This window comes from Drosophila novamexicana, unplaced genomic scaffold (assembly GCF_003285875.2).
Source record: "Drosophila novamexicana strain 15010-1031.04,08,12 unplaced genomic scaffold, DnovRS2.1 tig00004554-arrow-pilon, whole genome shotgun sequence".
NCBI lineage: Eukaryota > Metazoa > Arthropoda > Insecta > Diptera > Drosophilidae > Drosophila > Drosophila novamexicana.
Window position 1 is genome coordinate 4,895,352 of NW_020825051.1, and position 21,464 is coordinate 4,916,815.

General features: G+C 43.5%; 1 protein-coding gene across 11 annotated transcripts in view; it reads right to left on the bottom strand.

Annotated features, from left to right (window-relative positions):
• Positions 1-240: 240 nt before the first annotated feature.
• Positions 241-21,464, bottom strand: part of LOC115769578 (flocculation protein FLO11) — a 28,183-nt gene continuing 6,959 nt past the window's right edge. Inside the window, exons 2-14 of one of the 11 annotated variants that reach the window (XM_030714450.1) lie at positions 19,857-20,611; positions 17,324-17,558; positions 16,927-17,178; positions 16,050-16,269; positions 15,040-15,983; positions 13,885-14,830; positions 4,900-5,266; positions 4,483-4,650; positions 3,116-3,262; positions 2,955-2,992; positions 2,479-2,500; positions 1,705-1,713; positions 1,482-1,553 (exon numbers count right to left, since the gene is read on the bottom strand). In XM_030714450.1, the coding sequence (XP_030570310.1) occupies positions 1,548-1,553; positions 1,705-1,713; positions 2,479-2,500; positions 2,955-2,992; positions 3,116-3,262; positions 4,483-4,650; positions 4,900-5,266; positions 13,885-14,830; positions 15,040-15,983; positions 16,050-16,269; positions 16,927-17,178; positions 17,324-17,558; positions 19,857-20,399 (3,897 nt within the window). In that variant the 5' untranslated portion in view covers positions 20,400-20,611 and the 3' untranslated portion in view covers positions 1,482-1,547. Of the gene's footprint in view, positions 2,501-2,954; positions 2,993-3,115; positions 3,263-4,482; positions 4,651-4,899; positions 5,267-13,884; positions 14,831-15,039; positions 15,984-16,049; positions 16,270-16,926; positions 17,179-17,323; positions 17,559-17,899; positions 18,651-19,856; positions 20,612-21,464 lie in introns of those variants that run through there. The other 10 variants (XM_030714449.1, XR_004018759.1, XM_030714451.1 and 7 more) reach the window with 10 other exon arrangements.

Below are 21,464 nucleotides of genomic sequence, written 5' to 3' on the forward strand. Positions count from 1 at the left end.
CTGAGCGTAGCTCGTCGAGCGCTCAAGCGCTTGATAAGAATCCCCGACGTCGCGTAAATCCAGTTTCGCGATTAGCCGGTTCTCGCAGACGCATCTTGGCCTGCGCCAGCTGACTCAAGAGCTCCACTCGACACACACACACACACACACACAGTCGAGTGTGGGCCAGGCTGTAGACAAAGTGAATTCCAAAGAAAAACAATCCGCGGCAGTTCTATAGATAAATAGCATCTGGCTAAGAGCTCTATTTAATAAGCTTAACATTGTTTACAATTGTTTCAGCATACAAGTATTTTGGGATAATTACGATTATTGTGCTCGACGAAGAAGAAGATGATTATTATATAGTTATTGAGTATAATAATATATATACGCATATAACTATTTGTAGCATTATGTAGGTTCGTAGACTATAATACAGTTAAATTAAGCCGAAACAAAATAATTACAGAATATACTAAAACTTAGGGCTACAAATTAAATAACATAATTAACAATTAATTAGTTGAAGTACACGAATTTAACTAGTCGCGGAGCTGTGCCATTCAATTAAATGATTATTTATTGATTTATTTATTTAATTATTGTACATGGAGAAAAAATGCAGGCTATTTTCTTATAGAGACTGGAAACTATTATATATTATGTAGTTTCCTTTTTTCTTATGTTTTTGTTAATTGAAATCTTAAGTTTTCTTTACTGAATTTGGTAAGACTGCAAACAATTTGAGAGTATATTGTTAGATATATGTATATATATATGGTTTATATATAGTTTGCTGGTATATTTAAGTTTTCCATATATATATATATAGTTATATATATTATGCTCATATTTCTAAGAATTTGTTGCTTATTAACTATAAGCGCCTGCTGACACTTGCTTTATATATTTTCTGTTAGCGCTTCTGTTGCAACTGGGTTGTGTTGGGGTATCCAAATCAGACTATAGTTACGGTTGGGCTTGTCATCTTGTTGCTGTTGTACAACGGCTGATAATGTGCGCCCGATGCAGACGCGCCGCTGTGCGCCCCGTTCTGGCAGCCATTCAGGAAATGCGCCTTGACGCCATTTTGTTGTGCCGGCGGCATCTTGTGGCAGCCGCCATTTTGTTGCGTCGGCGGCATCTTGTGGCAGCCGCCATTTTGTTGGGGCAACGGCTCGCCAATAAGCGTTATACGCACTGGCTTGTGGGCAGCCGTGGAAGTGGGCATGGTCGCGTTCGAGTTTGCGTTCGTCTCGGCCGCATCCCAACCGATGGAGGCACGACGCGGATACGCGGCGGCGGCCAGCTGCTGATTGTAGTTGGTCAGCGTGGTGGAAATGATTGTGTGACGACGCGTCTGGCTAAGAGAACGGCAATTGTTGTTGTTGTTGTTGTTGCTGTGATTACTGTGATTGCTGCTGCGACTGCTGTGATTGCTGCCGTGGCCATTGCATTGCAACTGCTGCGGCTGATGGCGGATTATCGTGGTGGCCGCCAGCGTGGAGTCGTTGCATTGCAAGTGGAGCGTCGGAAAGTGCGTGGTATAACTAGTATATTCGGGCTTACTTCTGCGGGCGGTAGAGATAGACCATAGATTAGTAAGGGAACGCAACGTATCAAAGGGGTTCTGTGCACATGCTATGAGTGTCATATTTGATTCGTTCATTAAACATATTTTGAGTAGTATTTGTTTAGGTTAGTTTTTGGGTTCAGCTTTACCTGGGAACTCTATTTAATTGCCGCATGCAATTAAAATAGTTTACACACAGTGTTAAGTGTCAGGCAACAAATTTCAAATGCTTAAAGCTAAGTCTCTTTAAAATTAGTTATTAACTAATGTTAGTCTAGGATACGATAGGATAGTCTAGTTCGAACCCTGCTTCTCTTTTGGTATGAGTTTGGTATTAAATACAGTTAAAGCCTTATATAGTATTAAATACAACATCAAACGGTTCGAGCCCGGATGCTCTTCAAGTATTATTTTAGTATTATTATCAGCTTAATGTTTGAATCGGGTTGATTCTTTAGTAATATTTAATTCTTAAATCCGGTTAAAGCCATATATATAAACAAGGCCAGAAAACTAACCCTGATCTCTCCTAAAGTATTTGTTTCGTATTAGCCTGAGTTTCGACTGCAGTTTTCTTTTAGTATTATATCAGTTCAAGGTTTGAACTCTGTTCCTCCTTCAGTGTTATTTGAGTATTAAGACAACAGGTTATAGTTCGAGATCTTCCTTCCTGTTTTAGTATTTTCTAGTATTAAAGTCAGTAAAGCTCAAGGTTCGAACCAGATACTTTTTAGTATTTTTTTAGTATATAATTTAGTATAAAACATTTTAGTGCTTTTTTGAATAAATATTTTCTTTAAACTTGGCCGGATTTAGTTGCAGGAATTGCAATTATCCAAACAGCTATAGCTTAGATGTAGTATACATAATAGATTGATCGCACAGAGCACTATAACGGCTAATATGAAATCGCAAAATAGTACCTGTTGATCCCCAAACTGTAGTCTATATATATAAAGCAGCATGTTAAGTTTCAGATAGTATTCGAGTGTGTTTGGATGATATATATGTATATAGAGAGTAGTTAATCAAATGCGGCAGTTACGAATAGTTAGATAATCAGCACAGGCTACGTACAAAATAAGTGAGTGCAAGACGGGCTGCCGCGGCTGCTGCTATTGTGGCAGCTACTTGTTGCAGGCTGGCCAAATTAGGCCGTTGCCATTACAATTTGCGGCCATTAACGTCAACAGAGAGCCAACTGATTTGCATGTTGCCGCGAGCCAAAAAGCCAGCAGCGCATGAAACCAGCTGACACACGAGCTGCTGCAGCAGCGGCAGCGGCAGCCACAGGCAACGTTTTGTTTTAGTTTTGTTGCAACAACAACCATAGCAACAAATAATAATAATAAATAATAGCAAGAAATCAAGAATAAATCGCAGCTGAACGTTTGCCTACCTGGACAAACCCTCCGCACCAATGGCAAGTGGACGTGTCTGTGAAAGTGGAATCGGAATTGTTGATAGCTTTCGGTTAGTCAATGTTGTGCACACACACTCAAAAACACACACATATGTATATCATATATATATAGCTATATAGCTGCCCATTACACTTACCCGCTCCGTTTGGGTGGCCATGCTAATGCGCTCCTTGTTGGCCTGATGGATGCCTGCCTCGTTGCCCGCCTGTCGCTTCTCCGCCTCCAGCTGCTCGATGAGATCTCGCTGCAGGCGTATGGTGCGATCACGATCATCCACTTGACCCTGGTCAATAGACGCACACACACACAATAGCACACACACACACACACACACACAAATACACAATTGTTAGTTTTGCGCTTGAGCTTAAACAAAGGCCATTACATTAGATATTCATGTTCACAAACTAAGCCAGAGAGTGTGTTTTTTGTAACTTAAGACATTCACAAAAAGTTGCATAAATACAGAGTATATGCTATCCATCAATGTACACAACCAAGCTCCAAATTCCGAACAAAAAATGTTTACAAAAAAAGCTTGAGCTAAATTGCAGAGTATTTCAATTGCCAAGCATTCCAGTTGCACAAATTGGTTGCTTTGGCTACTTTTTGGGATTTTTTTGCCGAGTTTTTTTCTTTTATGGCCTGTAAAACTCAGACCTAAATAGGTAGAAAATTATTCAGGTTTACAATTGATAATTGGGCAATTTGGCAAAAAGCTGTTTCTAGTTATAAAACTAAGTTTGAGTGGAGCATAATCATAGGAAGATTCCGAATGTTCATGGGAAGATTTGAATGTTCGCCTTAAGGTAGAGTTTTTTGTATGAATAAGAATAGAAATAAGGCAGAAATTGGTCTGTCTATTTATATAGCCGCAAGTGAGAGCCTTTCAAAGCATATCCTTCAAATTGTGTTTCTTTTTATCTTCATCTTCTGTTTCCAATTCAAAAATGGTCCATTTCTAATTGTTCCATTTGAAATTATACCCATTAAACCTATGAAATTTGCCATTCCACTTACCTTCTTTTGTAACTAGAAACAGTTGATATATACATAAATTCGGAATTTGGAGCATGAGTTCACAAACAACAGCTAAAAATGTTTATTTTCTTAAAATTGTTGCTTCTAAATGTAGCTAGTTATAAGAATAGGTGCGTGTTTTGGTATTTGTTTGAATTCTGCTAGCAATATACAAGATATAAGATATAGATATCTATAAGATACTATTTAAATAAGCATAAATGAAGTATGGTTTGGTCTGCTTTTGTATGTTACATGCCAAAAGGAAACTTTAAAAAACAACAGCAATAGTATATCGATAAGAAAAGAACTATTTAAAATTGTATTCCTGTTCGGATGACTGCTTCGTATATATATATATGTAGATATATAGTTATTGTTGTTGGTAAGAAAGCGAAAGTGAGTCTTTGTTACTCTCAGACTGAGTTTTTGAGGTACGCGCGACAAAACGAGCAAACGAAATGAAAACGAACGTGCAAATACCTGAAGGTAAACCACCTGTCTACGTAGATCCGTTAGCTCCTGCAAGGGATCCTCCGTGATGGACGAGGTCAAACTGGCCAGATCGATGTCATTTAACTGCTTGCTGTCCAGGCCGCAGGCCGCAAACAGCTGCACATTGTCGTTCTCGAAGGGATTCAGCGTTTCCGTCTGCAAGTGGAATGAAACGGAATGAATTGAATGAGACGCGTTCCACTGCAACATTTCAAACTGATTTGTGTGGTTGTGAGCTGGAAAAATCAAATGAAAATGAAAACCTACCCGCTTCGTGGCAGAATCAGCATCCTGTGCATGTGTGTGTATGAGTGTGTGTGGGTGTGTGTGTGCAAAAGAAAATTTAATATGTAAATGGAAAATGATGTGGACATGACCGTATGATTGACTGACTGGTTCACCCACCTCCTGTAGAATGCGACGTAGTCGCAGCAGCTGTTTCTTGAACTGCAGCACATCCTGGATCATGGCATTCCTGAAGGACTTGTCATATAACATCAGATCGTCCGATGAGCTATGCAGCTCCGCGTTCCCGCCCAGACCAGATGCGCGTCTCGAACTGGACGCCGTCGCCGTTAGCTGGTGCTGCTGTTGCTGCTGGCGTCGCTGCAGGCTCGATGTGGACGAGGCGGTGGAGGCACGCTTGCGACTGGAGGCGCCGCTGTGCGTGGACCGCAAGCTGTTGTCCGAGTCGTTGCCCGTCCCAAGCTGCTGCTGATCCTGCAGCCGGGAGCGATTCAACAAACGTGTGGCACGTGCAGGCAGCTGGGCGCTGTAGGAAAAACCAAAACAGGAGCGAAGTTTAGCTTTGGGCCTTGACAAATGGATTCAGCTGAAACCTCAAATATGTTGCATTGGCTGTGGGCGCACTGCTGGCCACACAACTGGGCACATAGTGAAATTGATGATGATGATGATGATGCGGCTGGGTGTGGTGGGGAGCGCAGCTCAGCTGCTTGATGCCCAGCGGCGAGCTGTTGCGCTGCCCGGCCAGAAATCTATTCTCCGAGGTCTTCAGATCCGTGCGCACACGTCGCACGCAACTGGGCGAAGCAGCTGATGAGGATGCGGCTGCACTGGAGGACATGCTGATGCGACTGGACGCATCGAAATTGACTTTCTGTTAGTGTCAGGACGATGACGATGACACAATCCGGACATGCGCACTGTGCCAACAGCTGAGCGGAGACTTCAGTGGAGAGTTGCAGCCTTTGATACCCTTGACGAGGGTGTTTAAATATTGTCACGAAATGTGCAACGTACAGAAGAAGAAGAAGTCGTCACTGACGCACCTTTAAGGTACAAAACGAACTACCATACTATAATGAATGAAAACATTTTTCGGAATACCTTTATGACCTCTTATCCCTATATAATTATAAGCAAACTTCTATCAACAACGGACTACTTTATCATATCAAGGAAATATCGGTCGTAATATAAAACTGGAAACATTTTCTGCTTACCAAGATATATTGACCAAAGCTCACTCGCGAGCTTTACAATTCCTTTCACATATCTGCAAGGTCTTATCAAATCGGACTACTCTGTTATATTATAAAGCTCTCGTATGTCGCCTGTGAGGAAGGGTATTTAATCTTCTTACTTTTAATCAATTATTTAAAGCAAAGCGCTTTAGTAAACTTGGCCGCAACGAAAGTGAAATGGCATTCATTGATTAAAGGCGGGGGGTACGCCACACACCTCCCCTCTCCCCCCCTGCTGCCACACGCAGTGGGCCGCCCGTCAATGGGCAATTAAGTGCGCCACCAGCATGCTGGGAAGCTGCTCTACTCGACGGTTACGTGGTGCAAATAAATCGACGATGGAAATATGTTGTTGCTGGTGAAAGTCAACTGTTGCGTGTTGCAGTTGCTATGTAGACAAGGGATGCCAGCGAGGGGGAGTGCGAGGTCGGGGGATGTTGTTGCTGTAGACAACAAGTCTCACACATGCGCATTGTTAAATACAACACGGCATAATCTATTAAAAAACTATTGAATACTCGTACAACAAATGCCCCATAAATGCTTAATGAATGCCCTGAAAAAGCAGCTCACATTGGGGGCAGGGGCAACAACAACAACAACAATAACAATTTTGTCTTTAAGCAAAATTTTAATGGTTATTTTGTAGTTCCAGGTCGCATCACAGCCAAATACCTCAGGTCTAATGGCCAATTGACATGCCAAAAGCAAGACAACAATGTCGCAGTCGGGCTTAACCGGCTGCGTAATACTCTCTCACAGCTAAAAAATGGGCTAAAAATAAAATTTATTTACAGATATCAGATTTTCAGAGGCTAAAATGTGTGTAATCTAGCTTTAAAACTGTGGGATTCTCAATTCTATTCATTCTTATTCAATTCTTTAATGTCATCTGATGCAAATATTTCAAATATTAAATCCAAACGGGCAGCTAGACAAACCCAATATACTCCCTTTCAAATTGCGTGAAGGAGTATCAAAATATGCAGAGCGGTATAAAAACAAATTGTTTACATTTTATTTGACTTTCACAGAGTACAAAGGAAACTTAATTAGTTTCGACTGCAAAAAACAAAGCAAAAAGCAAAAGTGCTACGTAATTGCCCAAAAAGAAAACTGGAACAAACTCAGTTAAAAGCTGGCAAAAAAAAGTAGAAAAATATGGTTAATCTTCGTCAAACATTACATTTAATGCTTCTCCATTTCCAACAGACGAGAACTTTAAATGCGAAAATTAAGCTATATAAAATCACGTTTATGATTTCCATAATTTGACATGAATTTACAAGATGGCACATTAAGAGCTTTAGAAAGCCAAAACTAGGTGAATTATTTATATAGAAAAGGAAAAAATTCAAAAATGATTTGTGAAAAATCAATTTGAGCAAAGAAGCAGCTCAGAACTCTTGAGCATGGAAGTTATTTTAAGTACGAAATGACAATAATATTTACTATATCGGAAATCCAGCTAGCGAAATCCTCTAAGTCATCTAGTTATTAGAACCTGAGAACGTAAGGGTTTAGGGTTCAAAATACAGACAAGGGCTAGGCTATTTATAAGCTCTACGCTTTAAGAATATGTGAGAAGAATCTCTCCTTTTATCCTCTGTCCTCTCTCTCGCTCCATCTCTTTAAACTCTCTCTTTATCTGATATAAGAAGCCTTTCTCATAGAGATTTGAACAGCTCTTTGTTTGCCCGAGATGAGATCGAAATATATTTTTATATGACCTATTGATCTACTTTTTGCATAGCCTAAAAAAGTTCTCAGCTTTACTGCTATATTCCTTCTCTCTTTCTCTCTCTCTCTCTCTTTCCTATCTCTGTCTAATGATATGAAATGTTGTTTTACTCTTGAGTCTTGATTTGCATGTTCAGTACCTTTTGCCGAAACACTTTCAGTTTGCCTAGCTACCATATGCAAATTGGACAAAGGTAAACAGATACATTCATAATTCGCACGCTAGTTGGATCGTATATGGTATATGGTTTACGGCTTATGGTATATATATGCCTTGTATATGGTACTTAAGTATGCAGAAATCAACTGTGAAATAAAAGTCTGAAATCAAAACAATGCCGAGCACTTTGCACAACTGCACCGGAAATTTCATACCTGTACAAAGAGTGGATACCTGTGTGTATGTGTGTGTGTGTGTGTGACGTTGTTGAATGACAAAACGTTCATTATTGCAACAGTTGCAGCTAATGGAGTTTGGTATTGCCGCAGAGCGGCGCGTTTCGTTTAAGTTGAACGATTTGCCATATAGTTGCATTGTCTTAACTGTGTGTGTGTTTATGGGTGTGTGAGTGTGGAGTCGCATATTTAGCGGAGGCCCAGTGCCAGCGGCAAGTGTCGCCGTTGGGGCCATTGTGGCAGTGCCAGTGGCAGTTGCAACCGTTAACCGACAACTGCCAGCGAACTGACAAGCAGCAATCAGCGAGGCAGCGGCAGAGGCGTCGACACAGCGCTCCATGTGGAGCCTAACGGCACTTATCAATTTGTTTAGTGAAACGTCATTTGTCATAGGCACGGAAGTGCACAAGTGGGAGGGGGAGTGGGAGGGGGGGGCATGACAAGGGGAGTGGGAGAGCGGGCACTGTGGCAGCAACAAAGGCAGCAAAGGGCGCTTCATTAGAGACGCTGCGAAGATTGGAGACTGGCAACCGCCAACTGGCGACTGGCCGTCGTAATGTTAATAACCATAAAAAAAACACACACACAGCATACACAACATTCTCATACACACACACACACACGCACACACAAGGCAAATCTGAGCTGAGAATCCGAATCCGGTGTTGCTTTTGTTGTTGTTGTTGCATGTATCTTGTAGCTTGTGGTTTGTATCTTGTGGCATGCCTGAAAAGTTTTGTCTGCGCAGCTTAAGATGATGATGACGATGAGGCTGGCTGGCGATGATCAACGATGACTGCCAGGTAGACAGAGGAAGAGGCGGCAATGACGACAGAAAGACAGACAGAAAGTCAGACGAACAGACAGACAGACAGACAGACAGGTAGGTAGGTAGGTAGATTGGTAGCTACATAGATACACTCAGAAAAAAACGCGATTCCAATTTGCTTAGCACACAATTCAAGTTAATTGCGTGTAAAAAATATTCCCATATAAAGAATGAACTTGAATGAAGCACAAAATATTTATAATTAAAATAGAAGTTAAGGTACAAAATATCTTAAATTTTTGACTGTATTTAAGTCCAACATCTATGAGTTTTGGGCATTAAAAAAATTGTCTTGAAAAAGAAATTTTATATAATATTTGCCTTGGGCTGGTTTTGAACAACGTTTGTGCAAGGCTGCAATCGAACCGTTTCGGTTCCAAGTCGCAAATTCAATTTTTTTCTTAACTTTAATCTTAACCCCCAAAAAGAAGCCAAACTTTAACTCATGTGTGTGTAAGCGACAAACCAACTTTTGAAACAAGACCTGGCTTCAAGCAAAAACCGAACTTAAGAGCCAGACATTGGCTCTAGCCCTCTAGCATATATATCACATATATGTCATGCCATGGCTTCTGCTTGATTTGTTAACTCCTAATTTTTTTCGCTGAGTGTAGACGTTTCCGTAAATGTATCTGTATTTGCACTCAATGGCATTTTGTGGTCAACGGTCTCACATTCTGTTGAATTATGCATGTCTAAAGTGGGGACCTACCTCTCTCTCTCTCTCTCTCTCTCTCTCTCTCTCTCTCTCTCTCTCTGTGTCTCTCTAAGTACCCAGCCAGCGCGCTTAGAAGCCCACCGCGTTCCCCCCAGATGGATGGCAAGAACGTTAACAGCTCAGGGCCAACTTGCCACAAAAGGCAGCAACTGCAACTGCCGCAGCAATTGAAACTGAACTTGAAGCGTCAACGGCTTTAGGCCCATAAATGGAGCTCAGTTTACTTTGCCAACACTTGCAGCTGATTATATTTCCCTCTCTACTCTTCATAATGCTTTTGTTACGGGGTATTTCAGTTTTGTCACGCAATGCGTAATGCATAGCAGGAGACGTCGTTGATCCCATTAGGCAAATCTATGTATATGTGCAATCAGCATCAAGAGCCGAGTCGATATAGTCATGTCCGTCTTTCTGTTTCCATGCAAGCTCGTCTCTCAGCTTGAAAGTTTTTCTCATAGGCCTCTCTCTAGGTGCAGATCGAACAACTATAACTATGTGCTTGTGATAGGATTGATCAAACGTGTGTAACATTGTTGTATGGATAACTTCTTTGCTTTTGAGGATATCTCCAACCAAGCTTTAGCGAGCTTCCACATGTTCCTTTAACGTCGGATTACTATATCATATAGCTTCCTATGGAGGAAAATCAGCTCTACTTTTCTGTTATTCAAGACATCTCGTCTAATCTCAAACACATATCCTCACATTTAATCATAAACCGTATCAAATATAGATTTTTATAGAAATTCTACTAGTTGTAGGGTATTTAATATTTGGCTTTTGCTGTGTTTTTCGTTTATGGGCATCAAATTCCCGGGAATTTGTCGAAAATGCATTTGCATGTGACACACTTTCCCGCATTGGAATTGTTTTTCCTATTGTCTTCCGATCCGCTGCCTATCAAATTACGCAAATGCAAAGGGCCTGCGGACTGTTTGGGCGGAAATCGGCAGCCACTTGGCCAGGCTGATGGCCAGACTACCAAAGAGCCTTTTGTGGTCGCTTCATCATGTTGAATAACTTATTTATTTATTTATTTATATTATGTTGGTATTTGTTACAACATTTGCTACTCACACGTTTGCCAGCCCGCAGTTTGTTTTGTTAACTTCTTTTTTGTCTAAACTTTTATTTTTTTTTTGGAGTATTTTTTTTCTGCACAAAATTCACACAAAAAGCATTGACACTTGTGCCTGCGGCGCGTCTTTATAATAAACGTTGCCTGTTTTTTAGTGGTTGTTGTTTTTATTGTTGTTGTTGCCGTTGGTGTCGGCTTTGAATTTGTGGCATGGAAAAGGCAACAGTGCGTATCGACAGCGGAGTCAGCGAGGGCGGTCTGGTCTATTCGCTCAGTGGCTCCTCTTTTTGTTTTCTATTTTCTATTATAGTTTTTTATTTTAGTTTTTTATTTTGTTTTCTGTTGGTCTTTTTGGTTATTAACAACGCAATTAACTTGGCTCTGGGTTGGTCAACTCCCACGCAGCCGAACACTTGCACAATGCCGCGCGTTGATTAGCCGCCAGTCTGTGGCAATATTCTGATATTCTATAATCTAAAGCCGAGCAGTTAACATTTATTGCGTAAAGTTAGCCCACGTAGCCACTCGGCATCGAACCGTTGCGAACGCTTTGAGATCTTGTTTAATACTGAAGTTGGTTCAAGTTGTTTGGCGTCGCGAGCGTCAAGGCTGCGCGCTTGTGGGAACGGAACGGCACAGTGGGCCGAGAGTGGCCGAAAAGTGCTTCAAATATCTACTATGTAAATGTTTGCTTGGGAGCGTGTAACTGTGTGCTAAATTGTTGTAAATATTCTCTACATTTAACATACAGTTTAATGTGCCTAACTGATATCTCTTACTTGACTCGAAAAATGGGGCAGTTAAACCTTATGGAAAACTGGAATCGCACCGCAGACAATTTTTGTTAATTGTGCTTGAAAAAAGTTACACAACATTATTTGTTGTTTATTTGATTATTCAGCCAAGTCTCCTCACATATCCACAAACTTTTAATCAATACTTATTATAATTAATTTTTTGATTACTATTCATTATGTTAATTATAACAGTCTTTTAATAGGTTCGAGGTACATATATTTACTTAATCGATTTTGTTTCAGTGTGCGTATTCCACGTTTCAATTCCCCAACGTTTCAGCCGCAGCAACAAACAGCGCCAAGAATGTTTTGTATGGGAGTTGTTGTGGTTGTTGTGGTGGTTGTTGTTGTAATGGAGCTTTATGTGTGGCTATGCCGTTAGAATAGAAAGCTTTCTGGCATTACTGATAGGCAACTAGTCACAATATAAGGAGATAAACAAAGATCACAATGCACTGGCAGCTGCAATTGGCACTACTTTGGCAGCTGGTTATTCAGCACTTTTTGCCCGATGGCAACACTGAAGCACAAACTCTCATGACTCATGAGTGGCTACACTGGCTGTCGCTGGCCCAAGGTTAGGCCACAAGTGTGGGCCGTCAATATGCTTTGCATATGAATTATGGTTGTTCAAGCGATTAAAAGATTTACACAGATATTGGCCAGGCGGCAGCTGTGGGTCGACTTGAGTTTGAGCTTGGCCATTTTGCTGGCCAATTTATGGGGACATTCACCATACAATACATTGTGGAAAGGCAATCCCCAGGCGCATGCGTGTAGCCGATGCAGCGATTCAGTCAGTCAGTCGTGGCGGCGGCGGGCAGCGGCATTTTGCAGTTATTTTTCGCTGCTTTTCCAGCTGGCAGCGGCAGGTCGAAACAGGTTCACAATGGGGCAGACAATTGATTTTTCCTTGCCAATGCAATAAAAATGCGCCGCTGCCAGCGCAGCAGCAACAACAACAACAACAAAACTTTTTAACTTTGGCTTGGAACCAGAAACAACTTTTCGTTGTCGTTGTCGCTGAGGTTGTCGTGCCGTTGCCGGTTGTTGTTGTTGTTGTCGTTATTGTTGCTGTCGTTGCCATGACAAAAGAATGCGGCACTCGCCATCTAGTCTCAGTCCAAAGTCAAAATGTTATCTTAACTACGGCCACGATTTGGCCAGGCCGCGGCCAGGCCAGACCAGACCCCGACCAGGCGCAGGCACAGGCATTCGCTGGCAAATGCCAAGTGCCGTTGCCTCTTGGCTATGGCTTTGGCTTTGGCAACAGAAACCCCCTCGCCCCAGGACCGCGCCACGTTTCGTGGTAGCCGGCGCTTAGGCATTGCAATTGAGAGCGGCAATTGGTAACACGGCAATGGGAACGACCTTTTGGCCAACTCAAGCAACTAACAAAAAACCTAAAAAAAAAACTTTTAAATTTCAACCTGTCCCAATGCTGTCTGCCTAATTTTGTGTCTGATTTCAATTTTCAATCCAACCGAGTGAATGCAATTCCAATTCTCTGAGCTGGCAAACTGTTTACAGACTGCAACTTTTAACACTAAAAATTTTTAAGATTTTCAAAATATAAGATGAGAAGTTTTATAGACATATATCGGAAAGATATAAAAAAATGTATGTGCATATGTATAACTAGTGGGTATTCCCCGGCTTTGCCCGTTGCAAGTTTTGTGCTTACCACCCGTGAAAATTGTAAATATTAGCTGAATGCTATATAAAAGCTATTTGTAGCTAAATTCTAGATATGCCCAAAATTTTCAGATATCAATGATAGTATTGTTACGAAAATAAATGTTTCTACTTATAAAATATATACATATTGTAGATGAGTATTCTATTTTAACCTAATTATTTAACTCGAAAAGTCCCTTCCACTTGAGTTGTAGTTAAAATTCCAAAGTCTTTCTAGTGTTAAATTGAAGTAAAGAGGTCGGCCGGCCACAAATATAGAGGGAGAGAGAGCCACAAGGAGAGAAAGGGCGAGAGTGATAAAGGAGGGGGCTTCGTGCCTGATTGATTAGGCCGAAATTGTATTACTTTCAAGTGGCTGGGAGTGGTGCTGGGAACGGGAATGGGAATGGAAATGGAACTGGGAGTGGGACTGGGAGTGCAATTGCTGGCCCTGTGCCATCTGAGAGCCAATAAAAAGACCAAATCAAAGGAAAAGCCAAAAGCAGGCCGCTGTATTTGGGCATTTGGACGTTTGAACATTTGGGCATATTGGCAGGTTGCCCGACAGCAGCCTGACGCAGCCAATTCAATTAGTTGGATAATGGAAAAGGCCTGGGCCAGTTACCAGTTGGGCGAGTGTTCAAGGTGTGGTCTGTAATGGGACTCACCTGATGCGCTCCCGGGGACTGGGTGCGCTGCGTCGCATGCGCGATCGCAGCAGGCTGTTGAGCTCCTTCATGACATCGCTGCCCTTGCACTCCAGCTGGGCGAGCAGCTCCGCCTCGGTTTCGGCCTGATCGGCTTCGAGGTCTGCGCTCAGCTTGTGCAGATCGGAGCCGCTGCGACTGCGCATCGAGGCGGTGCGATCGATGGAGTCGACGCTGCTGTTCATATCAAAGTCCATCATCAGATCGTCGGAGCAGATGGAATCGCAGGGTGACAGTGTGTCCAGCGATTCGGCGCTCTCAAGCACCGCCCGGCGCACCGCGGCCGGCGTCCTCAGGCTGAGCTCTATGGCCTGCTGCAGTGCCGTGCGCGCCTTGGACTGGCTCTTGAGCGAGCGCAGCGATCCGGTGGTGTGCGTCTCCATCAATGTGGGCGTATCGGTGGCCAGCTCTGGTGCCTCGCTGTTGCACAGCAGCGCCGGCTGATCGGCAATCTCGTCATCGATCAGATTGCCGCAATCGGAGCCCAGTGAGAGTGAGTGGGAGGCGTGCGTGGGTGTGCCCGGCGAGACGGGACTGTGACTGGCTGGATCGAGCTCCAGCTCCAGCACTGGCGAAATATCATCAATGTCCACATCGTTGTCTTTCTGCTGCAGCTCCGCATTGAGCTTGTGCTTCTTGAGCTTGCCCGCCGCCTCGTCCGACTCCTCGGTGCTGCTGACCAGGCTGTCTGTGGGCGAGGTCTCGTCATCCAGCAGCAGGCAGCTGCTGCTGGCCAGCGCCAGCTCTGCAAATTTGGATTCATTGAGCGCATTGTTAAAGGAGCGTGGACGCTCGCTGGCCAGGCGCATCACTACCGCCTCACGGTTGTCCACAATGTGCATGTTGAGCAAGTGTTCCGGGCCAGCGGTGCTGACGCCGGTCTGGGGTGCCGGTTCCGTCATTGAAGCTGGAGAAAAGTAAAATCAACTATTAGTCAGGACATCGTATAACAGAAGGAGCATGTCTTTGGATTCGGGGTGGGCAACTTAGCCCATAGAGTATGCCCTGTTCTACCTTTACAATGGGTTAAAAAATTTTATTTGATTTTATGCAAATGTAGGTAACAGGCAGATATGACTCAGGACCTCGGATTAAATGAGATCTTTATATACTTACAAAGTGTGCTGAACTGCATCTCTGTATTGATGAGACTCATGTCGTCCAGACCCAGTGACATGTCCTCCTCCTTGTCCTCTATTTTAATGGGCGCCTGTGTGTCGCTGCTGGTGATGCTGATGCTGCTGCAATCCTTGGCCGCCAGAGATTCACCCGCCTGGCAGCGCCAGGACATGGAGGACGATTGACTGTGGCTCAGCTGTTTGGCACTCTTCTCGGAGGTGGACGAGTCAAGATAAAGCTTCTCCTCGTCCACGCTCTCGCTATCATCAGAGCTGCTGGCTTTGGGCTTGGGCGGCGTCTCTGGAGTCGCGTCCTGATTCGGTCCAGCTGTTGACTGACGTCGCTCATAGCTTTCGCGGCTGAGCACTGTATTGGAGCGAACGAGTCCGACCAGCGGCAGCGGCGTCGCCTGACTATTATCCGTGGGCAGCTTGGGCAACACCAAGGTCTCTACAAAAGAGTTTGATTCACTCGAAGGCGGATCGTCTATGTCGCGCACTTCAAAGGTGTGCCGACCGCTCATCACCATCTGCAAATTTCGTGGCCGGCTGCGACTGCGCTTGGAGCTGGATGCACTGCCGCCGGAGCTGCTGCCCGAGTCCACGGCCATGTCCATGCTGGCTATGCCCGAATCGGCGCTTATCTCGCGGCTGCCCGAGAAACCGCGACGCGTCGTATTATTGGTCAACTGCTTCACGCTCTTCTGATCCAGCTGCCGGCTGGGCTGTACGTGTATCGAGGTCAGCGGATGTTGCCGCGAAGTGCTGGTCACCTCCTTGGCCCGGGCGCCCGTTGCATGTGCGGGCACAGGCGATTGCACGCTGCTGCTGGGCGTGGTCGGCGTTGTCGCAGTCAGGCTAATGGCCACCGGATACTCCGGACGTGGCAGGCTGACCGTTTGCAGCGTGAACTTGGCAAAACTAGCGGGCGTGGGACGCACTCTGCGGACAAAGGATTGCAATTGGTCAGGTGTTTCGAGGTTGAATTTTCTAGGTTTAGTTACTCACATGACATTCGCATGCATGTTGGCCAGATTGTTGTAGTTGTAGCGCGGCCGTGTTGCGCCCGTTGCGTTGCCCTCATCCGGAATCTCGCCAAAGAACTGCCGACGCTGATACTCGATGGTTGTGTTCTGGTTCAGATTGAACGTCAGCGTCTTTGGCTGAGCTATTTTCGGCTCCCCATCAATTGTGCGGCCCGCGTGTGCGCTCTTGGAGCGGCGTTTCACTGCGTTGAAGAGGGATTGGAGTAGGGGGGAGAGGTGAGACATACATTTAGAGATGTGTCAAAGAGTTGCCTCCATTTGTTATGCCCTGGCAGCGGAACATTGCAGCTTAGTCACGCAATGCAACGCATAACTGACATTTTTAATTTTATAAAGTTTATATATTCCCGATCTGTCAAACTATTTACTGGAACTATGCAGGGACAAGTCTTTTTGTACACATGTTTGCATGTCTGAGTCGGCTGGATCAGACTTCTATATCATAGGAGAGATTATACGAAGATACTACTACTACTATCATATAGGGATGGGACCTCTATCACATATCATATCATATATCATATCAATTCATATTCTATCTTATAGTTCTTAAGGGAGGTCGGCCTTAAAAGGATTTTTTGTGCGGATATTTTTTCTGTTTTCTAAGTATACTTTTCCTGAGCAATATGTCTGCACCTTATACAGATGCAATTGGTAGCAGTGATTTGATATAGTATGAAATAAGAGTTTTATGTTTTTCAAGATGTCTTAAGGCAGTGTTATTTACACAGATAAAGGACTATTAGGAGTATATACTATATATATATAATATATTTGTGCAAGGGCATTTGAGGTTCGGCTTGCCGAGTAGAGAGATGTACTTTTTTGTTGCCACTTACGATTGCTCACCAGCGCGTTGCCGGAGTTGTTGCCGTTGCCGTTGTTGTTGCTGCTGTTGCAGTTGTTGTTCTGGGCATTTGCGGCCGCTTCGTCGGTGTCTTCGCTGCCGCTTGTGGTTGTTGTGAGGCTTGCGGATGCGGGGCGTGGCACGGCGCCGCGATAGCCAAAACGTTTGCCAGCCGCACCTGTGCGATTGGACGCATTTGTCTTCTGAGCGGCAACGCCCACTTTCTCAAACTGAACGGGAACAGCTGCGTAGAAAGAGGGCGGGCGAGGGGGTGGGTGGCATAGATAGGGAAGTTGAATGTAGCTGGCATGTTGACTTGTTATAAGGCAGCGCCAAATTGGCTCAAATTAAAAAGCCATAACACTTGCCAGGGCGCGCTCATTACTCACCAGCATTGCCATTGTCATCCTTTGTGTCTGTCTGTGGCACCTCGCCGCTGCCTTCAAGCAGTTTCTTGAACTTTTTGGGCGTACCATTGAGCTTCTTGCGAAAGCCAAAGGACATGGCGGTGCCTTTGGTGTGCGGCTGCTGCTGCTGCTGCTCGCCCACCTCCAGCTGGGTGCTGCCATTGCCATTGTGGCGTCGGCTCGCCTTGCCGCCGTGCTTCTTGCTCTCCGTTTGGCCCTGTGGGTGGGTGGGTTGGTTTGTTAGAAAAGCAGGTTAAGCAAGCGATTAAAATGTGTTGAAAAGCAAAAACGGGTCAATAGAGATGAGCACCACAGACAATGGGGCACAGCCTGCCTGCCTGCTGCCACACAATACAAGACAATCACAAAATGGGGCTGAGTGGGGTTGATTGACTGGGTGGAGGTGTTGGTGCAGTTGTTCAGTGTGCGTCTATGCAAATCTAACTACTCGAATGCATGACTCATGCAGCACAAAGCTGTCCAAACAGATACAAAAGTATCTACAATGTTGTGTAACTACAAAGAGTGTAACTCGCGTGTGTGTGGCACAGTCTTTACCATAATGACTGCCTCGACTTCCGCGTCAACTGCTGCGTCCTCCTCGATTGTGGCACGGCTGCGGGAATTGTCTCTGTGCTTTTGCTTCTCCTCTAATTCCGACGCGTTGTCATCGATGATGGCAACGTTTTCTTTGTGCTGTTGCTGCTGCGGCTGCGGTTGCTGTTGCTGCTGTTGCTGCTCGGTTTCTGCTACCTCGTGTGTGGCTAATGTGATGACGACGAGGTTGTCGCATTCATCCATGTTGCACGTCGGCTGCTGCAGAGGCACTCGCTAATGCCGCGAGTCTCCTGCTGCTGCGTTTTGGCGCTACTTGAATGCTGCTCGGTCGCCGTTTTGATACTTGCCACAAATGCCTGAGTTAATGTTGCCACCAATTGCGAGACGCTTAAAGCAATGCTCATTACACGGCCGCACAGCAAATTACGCCATTTATAATTGCACTTGAGGCAGGTGCACAAATACAGATACACTCTCTCACAGATACACACACACGCGCACTCACACCCGCACACTGTGGGTATTTAACACCCGCTGCCGTACGGCAAGTTTTGAAGGTCCTTGAAAAAGTTTTCCTATGCTGCAAATTGTTGTTTTCACAATTGCTGCCACAAGCTTTTGCCGCACTGCCACAAAGTATGCAACGTCTATTTGCAATTAATATTTTTCGCTTTTTCTCTCAACTTTCTGCGTTTTTTTTGTGATTTTTTATTTTCTGTTAGATAAATTTTCTTGAGTTTTTCACTTGTGAAATTGCAGCGCTCGGAAAATTGAATGGCCTGGCTGAAAAATTCTAGCAGGCTCTGGATCTCTCAGTTAAGTGTATGCCTTGTCCGCTGAAGCGGAGCGTAGCCCGATCATGCGCAGAAACACACAAAACAATGGGCTGCATTAAGCTACAATTAGGGTGGTTTTCACTGTGGCGCCATCTAGCGTTCGTGTGTGTGTTTGCTTAGGGGTTGAATTGAATAGTACAGTAAGTGCTAGTGCTGGTCAACGGTTTTTTAAATATCAATATTGAAATTAATTCAAATAAATGATTAACCAATGGTTGCAAGCAATCGACAAGAATACACCCTAAACCTAATTTTGATTTAACATAGATAAGTGGCATTATAATAGTTACACTCCAACTTTACTCGAAAGATGCAAAGGGGCTCTCTGATTTCCCACTCCAAAATATGTTAAACATTTTTTATTGAGTTTTTACATATATACGAGATGATGGAATGCAAATCAGACTTTTATACAAGAGTTATCCAAACTTTTTTCCCCCTTGCTGTAAGAATTTTGCCAAACCTCATGCTTATCTCAAATCAGTCAGTTAATCAAAAAGTCAAATAATCAATCAGTCAGTCAACTAGTCAGTCAATCAGACGGTCAAGCAGTCAGTTAATAAGCCAATCAGTAATTCAAGGATTACGTCAGCCAGTTAGTCAATCAGACAGTTAGCCAATCAATCAGTCAAAGTCAATCATTCATTTAACTAGTGAGTCAACTTGTCAGTCAGTCAATCAGTGAGTGAATCGGTCTATCAATCAGACCGTTAATTAGTCAGTTAATCTGGCAGTCAATTATTACATATAAGTTGTATCAATCAGTTAGTCAGTCAAAAAATCCGTTATTCAATCAGTCAGTCAATCAGGCAGTCAATCAGTCACCAAGTAAAAGCAGTTTCATGTCATACTTAAGGCACCTTATAATACTTTTAAGATATTTTTTAGCGAGCATAGATAGAAAATACTTTTTTGACCTAAGGGCTTATTGAGATCTGTTCAGCTTAGTATATTATTTTGTTTCTCTGTGCTTTAGCTATAGCTCGTGAAACTTTCTTAAGCTTAAGAATATTCACAGATTAATGATATTAATCGTCAATATTTGTTTCAATCAGTAAACTGTCCACGGCTTGTAAGCGTAAATTGTTATGGCAGATCGATAAAAATTCAGTAGCACTCACCTTATATGGCTCATGAATGGGTTGTTCAAGCGCGCTATCGCTATCAGTCAGCTGCCAGGCTGCTGGGCGGCTGATGCCACTCGAGCTGTTATCTGCCGGGAATGGAGTTATGCTTTCCACTTGCTGCTCGTCGAGTGTTTGCGCCAGCTCGTGCAGCAAAAATTCCTGGCAAGTGGCATACGCGTTGCCTGTCAGCGTACTGCCAATAACATTCGCATTCGCATGGGCATCCAAATGATTATAGACAGACTCAATGTGCAGCACAGCAGCTGTCTTCAGTGCCACAACATCCTTCTGCTGCTCCTCCAGCTGCTGCTGCTGATGCGGCTGCTCGTGCTCTTGTCTGCGGCTTATGTGGTAATAAAATGTCGGCTCATCTGTTGGGGCTGTTGTTGTGGCTATATATTCATTACTCGCTGTCAGCTGTTGCCATATTTTGTGGGCCTGGGCCAAATCTTGGTGGGACAGGGCAATTGTCAGCACAGATTGATGTTGTGCTCGGGGGCTCGGGCACGTGGACTGCCGGGAGACACACTTGCCCATGGAGTCGACTCCAGATGGAGCATCTGCATTGGCGGTCTTGTGGGCGGTCTCCTCTGCCAATAGCTGGCGTTGATTTTGATTGCAATACGCTCACGTATCCCTTCCGACAGCTAATGCCTAATGCGCTGACTTCCGTCTCTCGATTCGCCTCTGTTTGCCAGTTTGTCAGTTTGTTTGTGGCGTCTCCGCTGCACTTGCCCCACTTGCAGCGCCTGTCAAAATTAGTCGTAAACGTATGAGTGAGTGGGTTATCATATTAGCTGCTTGGCAGCAGCCAATGTGGCATATTGATATGCTGTGAACGTGGCTGACATGCGGTTAGCCACTGAGGTGCTGCCTACACTGAACGAAACTCTTGAGTGTACTCATCGTGCACTTATATCTAAAGTGAATTCATTAAAAAAAACTTTTCTGCAAAGTATAAACTAACTATCTCGATAAACCTGGCGGTATACCACACTGAGCGAAACTGTTTAAAAATAATTAAAATATGAAAAGCTTAAATAATTTTTCGTTTGTGAACTTTAAGCGATTTTGAATTAAAGCTTCCTTTTAAGCTTTGCAACTTCGGTTGTTATCTGTGAAAAAATGTAAAGTACCGACTTGCGTTAAAGCTCAAAACTTAAAATTTTATTTCTTGTGTGCTCCTTTTAAAAATGTATAATGAATTAAATTAATATTTATTGTGAGTTTTTATAAATCATATAAATACTTAAAAAATAATGTTAAAAAGCAACTCGCAAACGTTGTCTCAGCTTAAAGCACAGCTTTTTTGTTAAAAATCTATTAAAGCGTTTTATAAGGTTTTAAGCTTGAGCTTTTGTTCGGAATTTATCAGCAATAAAATGGCAATTGAAATTAAAATTAATATTTATATTAAAATAATATGAATTTAAGCAAAACTTCAAAAAATCCTCTCTTATGTTTGCACTTGTACAATGAGGTCGTTAGCAATGGAAGTTTTATATGTTTGTATTTTCAAATATATTTTGATTTTCTTCAAGAAAAGCTTAAAAATACATTTTAAATTCTATGTTTTAGCTTAAAGCTCAATAATTTTAGCAC